The sequence below is a fragment of the Xyrauchen texanus genome, chromosome 4, assembly GCF_025860055.1.
Source record: "Xyrauchen texanus isolate HMW12.3.18 chromosome 4, RBS_HiC_50CHRs, whole genome shotgun sequence".
Classification (NCBI taxonomy): domain Eukaryota; kingdom Metazoa; phylum Chordata; class Actinopteri; order Cypriniformes; family Catostomidae; genus Xyrauchen; species Xyrauchen texanus.
This window is the reverse complement of record NC_068279.1, coordinates 36,766,612-36,778,618: the sequence shown is the minus strand read 5'-3', so window position 1 is coordinate 36,778,618 and position 12,007 is coordinate 36,766,612. Positions and strand designations below refer to the sequence as shown.

Below are 12,007 nucleotides of genomic sequence, written 5' to 3'. Positions count from 1 at the left end.
TTTCAGGCAAAGTTGCTCTTCTATCAGCTTGAATCAGTCGGCCCATTCTCCTCTGACCTCTAGCATCAACAAGGCATTTTTGCCCACAGGACTGCCGCATATTGGATGTTTTTCCCTTTTCACACCATTCTTTGTAAACCCTAGAAATGGTTGTGCGTGAAAATCCCAGTAACTGAGCAGATTGTGAAATACTCCGACTGGCCCGTCTGGCACCAACAACCATCCCACGCTCAAAATTGCTTAAATCACCTTTCTTTCCCATTCTGACATTCAGTTTGGAGTTCAGGAGATTGTCTTGACCAGGACCACACCCCTAAATGCATTGAAGCAACTGCCATGTGATTGGTTGATTAGATAATTGCATTAATGAGAAATTGAACAGGTGTTCCTAATAATCCTTTAGGTGAGTGTACATGTACCATACACAACAACAGAATCCATGTCACATAGATAAAAACAAAACAAACAAAAAAAAAAAAACGTATACTTTATTCAGTATACATACACACATAGAGTATATACATAAAAAAAAAATCACCTGTTTACCTTGTAATGCTCTATAAACTACTGTTTAAGATATTAATTGATACTGGCACAAAATATTTTTAAAGTAATTGCTCTATGCTTACAGTTTTTGAGAAAATTAACCTATGAATGCTTACTTACGTTGTCTCTGCTTATTAAGCTGTAACATGAGAAAGTATTTTAACAGAAAAAGATACATACATCAGCTTTAAGGTAACTATTGCATGTTACTATTTATTTTTTATTTAAATTTTAGTGAGGAATGACAACCATATTTGACAACTGCTGTGTGTACATATTCTCCTCAGAGTCATCCTCTGTGGGTGAATTTCAGAATCTACTGTACAGTTACCATGTACCATTCTAATCCTCCAATCACTAAAAATCACTTGAAATGTATAGATTTCTGTAGACCCCTACTATGTTTGGTGCCACTTTTATTATCTGTTCTGTAATTGTAGCACTTTTGTTCTAGCAAGCCAAAGCAGCATGATAAAAGGCCCTGTAGATTTGTTTACACTGTACAGTGTATATCAAACTCCACAGTGTCTGTCAGCCCAGCTTGTCTCTGATGACATTGCTCCAACAAAAATATCAGCTGATGGAACAAGTGCACCAGCCCCAATGTGTTCAGGCTGAGTGGGCAGAGGGTGGATTATAGCTCCCCATAGCTCAGAAATTCTGGGTAGTTTCTGGAGTGGATCTCACTCCAATGCTGCCTGGGACATTCTGCATATGTTCATTATAATTACACAAAGGCATCCAGGGGGTTACTGCAGAGCAATTAGACCATTTTCCCATCAGCCTGGTTTTGCTTTCAGGTAATGTTGTAATTTATTGTAAATAAGGTATTACAAGAAAATAATTTGGCAGAGGAGTTGTGGCTCATATCCCTGTGGCCTGTGTGCTTTTGTTTTGTTTCATACATTTTTGTGTAAAGGGAAGAACCCCATCAATGAAACGGTTCTCTATAGTATGAATACCCAATTCTCCTCACTGTATAAAAGCCCCATCAACCTTGAAGGTGGAAATGATGGATTCCTAGCAACAGAAGTTAAAAATGATAGGGACTTTATCTTAAAATATAATTTGATCTGCTTCCAGATACGAAGTGTATTCCGTATTACATTGCTGCTACTGAATATAGGTTGATCTAGTCACAGTAGAGAGAATCGTCGGTCCAGGAATGTAGGGATAACACTGATCACACTGAATCTATCTGTAGCCATTTTGCAGGGTCAACAAGATCATCCAACCACAATGAGATGATTCTCATGTGAGAGGCCCAATAATAAAGGCGGATATCTGGGAGTGCCAGCCCTCCCTCTCGTTTGGATTTACAAAGATGTGCTTTCTTAACTATGATTTTTATAGTCCCACAAGAATAGGAGAATAATTGTAAATAAATACAATAGCTGTGGCAGGAATATCATTTTAATTGCATTTATTCTGCCAATCAGAGAAATAGGAAGGGTTCTCCAGAACGGTATATTAGCTTGTAGCCTTTAGAAGAGAAGAATATTTATTGGTAACATATCTTCAATTCCAAGATATGTAAATTTCTCTGGTGATAGATGTTTTTTAAAGCTAATGCCCTATTGATTTTAAATCAACAAAACCTACCTCCCTACCCTAAACCTAAACCGAGCTTGTATGTTCCTCAGGACTCATAACCTGGTCCTCGGATCGTGCTTGAACAAGCTCATTCATGTAGTTGGTTATGTAATGCAAATATTAAAATGTATTGTCATACAAGTCATGTGCTATAGCAAAATTGTTTTATATCTTGAGATAGTATTTTGTGAGGAACAGTGCAAAAAAGTGTTTACGAACTGATAATCCGTCCTTTTACTCGTGTTTGTATGTAAAATAGCCAGTTACAGAGGATTATGGGTCATATGTCAGCTGTACTAGAAATCCAGGATTTACAATTTGAAACCCAGACTTAATACTGTACACTTAGGTTGAAGTCATTAAAACAACTTTTTTAACCACTCCACAGATTTCATATTAGCAAACTTTAGTTTTGGCAAGTCATTTAGGACATCTACTTCGTGCATGACATGAGTAATCTTTCCAACAATTGTTTACAAACATATTGTTTCACTTTTAATTGACACAATTCCATTAAACAAATCCCATTTTTTTATGGGATTTTATGGGAAGGTTACATACACTAATGCCTACTACACACTACATAATCAAAGACGTCGGATTATGGTAATGTTCATATTACACAACTGTCTGTCTTGTCATGGAAGTCGTAGCGTTTTCAAATTACACGAGGAATCGGCGACAGGGGTGAACATATTACAAAACATTTCACTATTGACGAATCCCCGACGACTCTGTCTGGACTCCAAATTACGTTTCACAACAGAGGACACGTGAAAAGTGATACGAGATACAAAAACAAATGCATGATCATGATGTGTATGTTTTTAATCAAATATTTTATTGGTTACAATATGAAACAGTACCTCCTACAAAAAAATCTACCTATTTTTGCTTACTTGACTGTCCAAAAAATTAGAAATTTCTCTCCAACTCTTCTAAAATAGGCACTGGTGCTCCTGCCAATGTTCCACTAATTGCCCATTTCTTGGGTCCAATTAGAGTTTCTTGATACCGCAGCCATGCTAGTTGATGTTCTGTTGCAGTTACATCAGGACTCCTCACACTGAAACATCCTGTGCCCCGTTTATTGCTCTCTCATTGGCTATAGGTCAACGCTGCAGTTGTATTCAGTCAAAACATATTTCACATTGCACGATTTGGAATTGCAGACAGGTCCAGATATATAATATTCTATATTTAATATATCTCGCTGACATCGGAGACGCATTGGCGCTTCTCTCAAATCGTGTCTTTGATAATTCATACAGTGCGATCGTCACTCATGGGAGCGAGCTCTGATTTGCCAATGATTTTGGACTTTTGTCGGCGATCTCCACAAAACTGTTGGTGAGCAAAAAACGCCATTAAAATCGTGTAGTGTAAACTCAGTATAAGTTAACTGTACCTATAAGCAGCTATGAAAATTCCAGGAAATGATTTCAAGCCTTTAGGCAATTAGCTTCTGATAGGAGGTGTACTGAATTGGAGGTTTACCTGTGGTTGTATTTTAAGGCCTACCTTCAAACTCAGTGCCTCATTGCTTGACATCATGGGAAAATCAAAAGAAATCAGCCAAAAACTATTGTGGACCTCCACAAGTCTGGGTCATCCTTGGGAGCAATTTCCAAATGCCTGAAGGTACCACGTTCATCTGTACAAACAATAGTATGCAAGTAAATACACCATGGGACCATGCAGCCATCATACCGCTCAGAAAGGAGACGCATTCTGTCTCCTAGAGATGATCATAGTTTGGTGCAAAAATTGCAAATTAATCCCAGAACAACAGCAAAGGACCTTGTGAAGATTCTGGAGGAAACGGGTAGATAAATATCTATATCTACAGTAAATCATGTCCTATATCGGCATAACCTGAAAGGCTGTTCAGCAAGGAAGAAGACACTGCTCAAAAACTGCCATAAAAAAGCCAGACTACAGTTTGCAAGTGCACACGGGGACAAAGATCTTACTTTTTGGAGAAATGTCCTCTGGTCTGATGAAACATAAATGTAACTGTTTGGCCATAATGACCATTGTTATGTTTGTTAATGACAATTCTCTCTACTATTATTCTGACATTTCACATTCTTAAAATAAAAGTAGTGATCCTCACTAACCTATGACAGGGAATGTTTTCTATGATCAAATGTCACGAATTGTGAAAAACTGAGTTTAACTGTATTTGGCTAATGTGTTTGTAAACTTCTGACTATTGCTTGATTACGCTCTCTCTGCATTGTGTTTAAATGCTAAAGTGTGTAATTTTTGTGTGAACCAGAACTGCAAAAATCTACACTGTTTTCCCAAATACTCTCTTGTCTGCCATTGGTTTAACAAGCAGACAGTCCTGCCTCAAACTCACAGTCAATGCACAGGTTGAGTCAATGTTGCTGTTTCAAGCTAGTCAAGGACACTCAAATAAATAGAGCATTGTTTAGATAGTTACAGTGCTTACGGTTTTGGAGAAAATCAACCTATAAATAAATAGCTTACTTATTGAGATGGGATAGGAGAAAGCATTTTAACATCAATTTTTTTTTAAACTTCAGTAATTTATTTATGTAAGAAATTGAAAAGTATGGATCCTCTTTGTTATGTTTTTCAGTGTAATATCATTTTCAGGATATTAACATTATTTAATGCATTATTTTTTTTAATGTGTGAACTGTTTTATGGACTTTGTTTTGATTACTCTGAATTGCAGTTCTCTACTGTGCCATTAGCCTGACCCATATCTGAACCTCTCCTGGCTAGAACTTTTCAAAAAGACATTAGTGCAAAGACTCTGCATCTCTTGCCACCTGCAGTGTGTGGACATAACAAATAAGAACACATCAATGATTTCACACTGCTGCACCTATACACAACCCAACAGAAGTGTCCAGATACTTTGCCAATCTAGCATACAATACAACTTACCTTTGTGAAGCAATATACACAATACCAGCCAAAGGTTTAGGACACAATTAAGAGACTGTGACTACATATGAATGTCTTACAGATCTCAAATTTAAATAAAAAAAGTATTTTTTTCTAAATAGACGAGCCTGTAGTTAAGGTAATGCAGCAAACATGGAAACTCCCTCAATACTGTTTACAAAGCATCTCCGGTGGATACCTCATGAATTTATTTGAAATCCGAGTACGCAGAGTTGTAAACCAGGGACACGGTGTCCACTTCAAAGAGGCTAAAATGTTTTATTTGTTTAGCATTTTTCGATCACTGCTTTATTCCCATACTTCCAATAGTGATATTTAATAGAATTTACAATGTTGCCGTATTTCTAAAATGCGGAAAATAGTAATAACATAGAATGAGTAGGTACTTTAGTTTTATTTCAAATATGATTTTAGATTGTGAGCGTTCTCCGGTCATCAATACTATTAAAATTTGAACAGTCACACATTGAAATGTGTTTGTGTGAGAACCATTGCATAGACATGTTGTAAAACTGAGCTGGTATTGTTATAAAAAGCATGAAATATAGTTGGCTCTGGCAGTAGGGGGTGATGACTTCACAAGCATTTTCATTTCAAAGGGATGGTAAATGTCATGTCATGGGTGAAGACTTTTATGTTGGACTGTCCTAAAGTTGTTCTCAGAGCTCAAGCCAAGTCCTGTGTTTGAGCACTACCATTATGGACAGCACACCAATTCCATTTACTTTAACGTGCTACAGGACTTTATGACCCAGTGAATTTTAAAGGTGATGGTTGAATTACAGTTCAGTGCTAAAATGCTTTTCCCCACAAAATGTGGAAACACTGTGGTTCTTTGGGGCTATTAAACATTGCTCTGTTTGAGGATCCTGTTCATCCCTACACAGCAACATGGGCCCAACCAATGCTTTTAGTTTGGAGTCGGACTATGTTTTCAAACAATGGCATGTATGAAAACAATGTTTATTCATGCAATTCCTTTTGGTGACTCGTGGCACAAATATGCTACACTTCAGCTTTAAAAAACAATGCCAGGATGACCAGAACCAGATCAAAACACAACCTACAGGCCAAATGCCAAGTCAAAGTGCTTTTATAAACTAATGTTTTGTTGGTATAAACCATTTTCTCAATCTATACCAAGTCACATTTTGCAGTGCTTCTACCTAGAGCTTCTAAATATAGATTATTTTTTTTTAGAATACCACAGACTCAGAGATATATGGCTCTTACCAAGTGTAATTCTAAACACAACTGTTCACCACTGACTGTCCTTTTATTTTATCATTCTACCATACTGTCCTCCCTCTTACCTGGGCCATCTGCCCAGTAAATGAGTGGAAGATCCTGTACTCCATTAATTATATGTTCTTTACTGTATGTAAGACTCCAGAGACTGAAACTTCATTACAGTCATCTTTTATTCATGACAGCTGCTTATCGTCACGGTACATGGTGCTGAGAGAAGGACCCAAATGCAGAAAGGCAGAATAGGGCTTTTATTAAATAAACAAAATCAAAACTGCCACGAGGGAGAGGAATAAACCACTGAAAACATAACAGACTAAATCAACCAAATAAATAGAAACAAACCAGAACACGTTAACAGAGCATCAATCCTAAAGGAGAGAATATATAGGAGCTGGTAATTGGAGGCAGGTGCTGCTGGTGACGAGCTGGGTGGAGAAACAATCAATAAGTGTTTTCTATAACAAAGTCTTTAGTATAGAGTTTGTTCTGGCGCGCGCGCGCACACACACACACACACACACACACACACACACACACACACACACACACACACACACGGTTTTGATTTCAAAGGAATTGTGACGTAGGCAGGCAGAGGTTGTGGATCTATCTGCAGCTTTATTAACAAAACGGGAAAACTCAGGACAAAGGGGAAAAAAACAAGGAAACCTAGTACAGAGCATAACACATGCAAGAACTAACAGGGAACAAGGAAACTAAAAGGGCTTATATACAAAAAGGAACAAACAAGGGAATAAGGAACACCTGGGGAACAATCAGGGAAGGAGAACTAATCAGGGGGAAACCAATCATAAAAAGAAACTACAAAGGACTACAAAAAAACAAACAGAAAACAGGAACTAAACTAAACTTCAAAATAACAGTACAAAAACAAAAGACAATAGAGAACATGACAGGAATTGTTTCAAATTCAATTGCAAATGATGGTCAGTTCAGGTTACTCTAATATAGAAAAAAAGGAACTCATTCTTACTTACAAATGGAAACAACAGTGTCACCATGTGTAAATTTGGGATCGGTAGAGCATTGTATTTATGTATATTCCAGGCAAACCTAAACTTCAATTTAATTGCTGCCATATGTGAAATCAAGCCAAAGTTACAACCTGAGGCATTACGTTAATCACACTTTTTCAACCACTTTCAATTTAATTACTGACAAAGAAAATAGTTGAAACTCATAAAACTGAGTAGAAATGACTAATTATTTGACAGCAGAAAAATGGAAACAAAGGTGAAAACATTTTTTTTAAAGTGTTGTGTATACAGGACAGAAATCACTGAGGGATGGGAGATATAGACCAATTACTAAAGCCTGCATTTTATTTTTTTTCCTAACCTAACAGTACACAGTTTAAGGCAGTTGATTAAATGGGGAAAGTTTTCTAATTTTCTATGCACATTGGAGTCTCTCCTGTGTCATGAGAGATGCTTATTAAGGGTCTTACTCATGAATAGTTGAATCTTCCAAAGATTAAACTGCATTCATTAGTCTGTATTAAACTGCACTCTCAGCTGAAACCCACACAAGTGGGTCAGCCATTAATTGAGACGGACCTTAGATATGGTGCAGGGATCAGGTCAACATAGAAACAAATTAAAATAATATACCATATATATTGGAGTTGGTTTTACCTAAAAAAAAAAAAAAAAAGGTTTCCATGAAGAAATTGCTAATAAACAGACCATAATTTTCAGAAGTCATCCATATTAAACATGTCACAGTAACTTCACCGGACAACGTAGATACATCGCGATTGGTTAACAAATGAGAAATGTTTGATTAATAAAAGCATGACAAGCAATATAAACTTCAACAACCTTAAATACATTGATTGCCACCAGGTGGCTTGTTTCTTAATAATTATATGCTTTCAAAAGTTAAATGCCTCTTCTCAGTATTTAATTCCTATAAAAAGATTTGTGTTGCACTGTATGTTAGTACTTTGTTTATTCATATGATCTCATGCATACATTATTCATGTATACTGTAAAAGCAATAAACATGTTTATCATATTTTAAGTCTTGTTACTCCTGGGTTTTATTTTTTTATTTAGTATTTTTTGTTACTCCTGGGTTTTAAACTTTAGCCTGCTCTTTAGTTAATTAGTCACAGTTGAGGCTCACTTAGTTCCATAAAGAACTAGATGTAGTCTGACCCAAATGACTCAAGTGTTCTGGTGTAATGCTCTGTTTTGCTCCTTAGAATGTTGGAAGGTTATATTGTTGTTATAGGTTTAAGAGTAGGGGTTAGGTGTTTAATAAAATCTATATTATAGAGTAATTACAATGACTACAATTTAACCATACTCTGTGTGGCGCAATCTGATCAGTTCTTCGAGCTTGTTATCTGATTGCCAATAGGCTCACTCACATGTAAACACATCAAGTCAATCGGCTCACATGGTGTAAGCTGATTGGCACTTTGGCATGTAATCGTTTAGCCAATCAACTTCCGTCACTGCAGCACCCTGTGAGAGTTATTTCTCTGAAACCCATCTCCACCCCAACTCCACATTCTAAATCTGCTACATGGGGATTGTTTGTAATGTCTATTTGTGCAGCAGCATGTCTTGCATTTTGTCTAACTGTGCAGCTGCAGCAGCAGCAGCAGCAGCAGCAGCATGTCCTCATACTTCACTCTGGATGTCTGTGTATTTTCTATCAGAGAGCAAGTCTCTGTACTTTGCTCTGCAGCAGCAACAGCGTAGTCGATCTAGTGTGCCAAGACTAGTATCTTATCAGTAAGATAAGGCAAGAAAGGCCGATGGGAGCCAGATTGTCATGAGACTGCCCTTTTTGGGGACTTGTTCTAATATAATAAAATATACACTCAAGGAGGTCTTTAATACCTGGAATACTTATCCATTAGCATTCCCATTAATCCTAATAATGACATTTGCTCGGCTGATGCTATGGATATTTTGAAAAACTGTTATGGTACAGTACACCACAAATCTCTTTTTAAAAGAATCTGGTGATGCAGAATTATTGTTTTGTTAATTCAAAGGAGCAGATGATATAAACTGTAGGATATGTATACCATGATAACAATGGATAGAGATAGACTGTCTCTAATCTTGCACAGGTCTTTTGACCTGCCCAGAGGCAATCTTAAGTACTTTCATTATCACAATATTAACCATGCATTAATATTTCCAGACCCTCAAAGAGATTTTCATTGATTTTCTCAGAAGGAGAAGCAAGTCAAGGAGTGTGGCCCTTTTGAACATCTCAAGGTTTTGAGGCCTGAATTTTTAACAGAGGCAGACTGATTATGTAACTGTAAGAGCAAGGATTTCTCCCAGCGGTGATATGCAAATGTTCTCTCTTCTTTTTGTGCCCCTGTAACTTACAGTTAAGAAAAATGCATTTGAAGCAGAGCTATTTCAGTCTAATGTACTGCATTGTATTGGTAGGAAGAAGCTGTTTTCTACTGAGATTTAGACATCCAGAGTCTTCAAATCATACCCAGTAAACTAGGAATAGATTCTCTGAAATATGTGCTGAAGATCCAAGTGCAATTTGTACTTCTGTCTGAATCCCTTATTGTGCTCCTCTCTCCCTGCAGGGCATCAACATTGTGGAGCCAAGTAATGAAGGACTTCGTCCCCCATCAAAGCCAGGAATGTATCAATTGGATATCGTGCTGAAGAAGGGCAATAAACTGGCCATCAGGGACAGAGGAGGTAGGAACCAGTTCTTACTACTTCTAGACATTTATTTAGCTTTACCTGAACTTCTGTGTTCTTACATTTTCCACATTTCTGAGATTCTTTCTGGTTGCAGCTGTTTTTTTGGGACATAAACTGCCACATTTAGGGCTTTATTTTCATGAACACACTAAGCACAGTGCTATGCCCTGTGAAAGTTAAAATAAAAAGGAAGCGGGTTTTGAAAATAAACTCTGAACATGGCAATTCTCTGTGCAGTCAGCGCCACATCTATGAGTTGCGTGGAGTGACAGGGGAAGAGAATGTATCTTCTCCTGGCTAATGCACACTCTGGTTCAGGGACGCTCATCATTCGTGCAAGATTGCTGCAGCTAGATTATAACGTGATGTCTCGCAATGTAGTGAATCAGAATATATATGTCACGTTCACTGTGTGTTGCTTATCATGAAGAAAATCAGCTATACATAGCTCTATTAAGAAGAGAAAGTTTTATTTTATTAAAGAGTTAAAGATTGATCAAAGTGAGCATAAAGGTGATAGAGTGTAGTCTTAGACTGTTATACACTGGAACAAAATATGTTTTTAGTCTTTTTTGGCTTGTTTTCCAAAATAATATGTCAAACTCCTTTAAAACAAAGTACATTTACTTTTGGAACTACTGTATACTGCAGACAAAAAAATTGTTATCAGAGAATGTTGAAAACAATATTTAATCAGGGCTCGACATTAAGGCTTGTCTGCTTGTCCGGGACAAGTGGATTTTTGAAGGGGCAAATGAAAGAGAATTTTACTTAGCCAACCGGACAAGCAGACTGATTAAAACATCAATAACAAAAAAATAGTTTTATTAGAAAGTTCATATTCTTATTCTGCTGTTGAAAGTCATCCAGAGCACATAATTGTATTATTCGCTAGCGATCTAGTAACAGCAGCAGCCAGTTTGATTGACAGGTGGTGTATGTGTGTGTGCTGAACATCCGTGGTCCGAAAATGCTCAAATACATTTAAAAATTCCGCCAAAATGCCCATCTTGGTGAGATATTCATGCAAACACAGAAAGTGATGTCTAAAGTGAACATAAACAGCGGAGAAAAAAGCAGATTTGTATTAAAATGTCAGACTTGTAAGTATAAATGTAAGCTAATAGACCTGTTGCCGTCTAGTATGTCATTATTATAAAGGAAAAGAAACCGAGAAAACACTCACTGCTCTTGACTGAAAAACTTTAGTAGCTTTAAAAAGTATTAATGTTATAATCATACAGTGAAGACCAGAAGTCGATTTATGTTGCATTTCATTCTGATTGTTTACTTGAATATTTGATACTGCTGTTAAAAACTTTAAGCTATTTTTTTTTATCTATTATTTTTGATCTATTTCTATTCATTGCTGTTTTTAATTGTTATTTTATTACTGACTCTTTTCTAGTCTTGAATAAATAAGAACTTGAAACATTCTTCCATAATTAACATATTAGTTAGTGTTATTATTTATTGTGGTTTTGAAGCTGGTATTGAGAATCATCAAATTTCTCTACCGACTACTGAAATTTTGGGATTGTGATAATATAGAATTTATTGTCCGTGGTAGATCTTGCTGCAATAACATGATCTCAATATTGAACAAAATAATAGTGATTATGATTTTTGCCATAATCAAGCATCCCTATTTCAGTTAAGCTGAAGGTTTTGTATTTGGTTCCCAGAGTCCCACACTCTCTGCTCCCACCTGTTGGTGTTTGAATCATGGTTGAATCTTTAGTAGGCTACACCCTGTTTGCTACTCTAACATGATTTGGCTTTTTCTCAATATGAGAGATATTCAAATTGATGGTTCTCTACTTAAAATAAATAGCCCAGGCATTAAAGATCTCCTGCTCTGGTCACCTTGACTCGTGTGTATCTCAACAGACAGCAACAGAGCCCTGAGTCCATGAAAAGATGACATACATTTCTGCCCATTAATCTGGACCTGTTCT

At 36.8% G+C, this 12,007-nt stretch overlaps 1 protein-coding gene across 1 annotated transcript in view; it reads left to right on the top strand.

Moving 5' to 3' along the window:
- The window catches only part of LOC127642883 (multiple C2 and transmembrane domain-containing protein 1-like), a 182,175-nt gene that overhangs the window by 58,513 nt on the left and 111,655 nt on the right, over window positions 1-12,007 (top strand). The window contains exon 2 of the mRNA XM_052125316.1: window positions 9,926-10,043. Coding sequence (XP_051981276.1) covers window positions 9,926-10,043 — 118 coding nt within the window. The remainder of the gene's footprint in view (window positions 1-9,925; window positions 10,044-12,007) is intronic.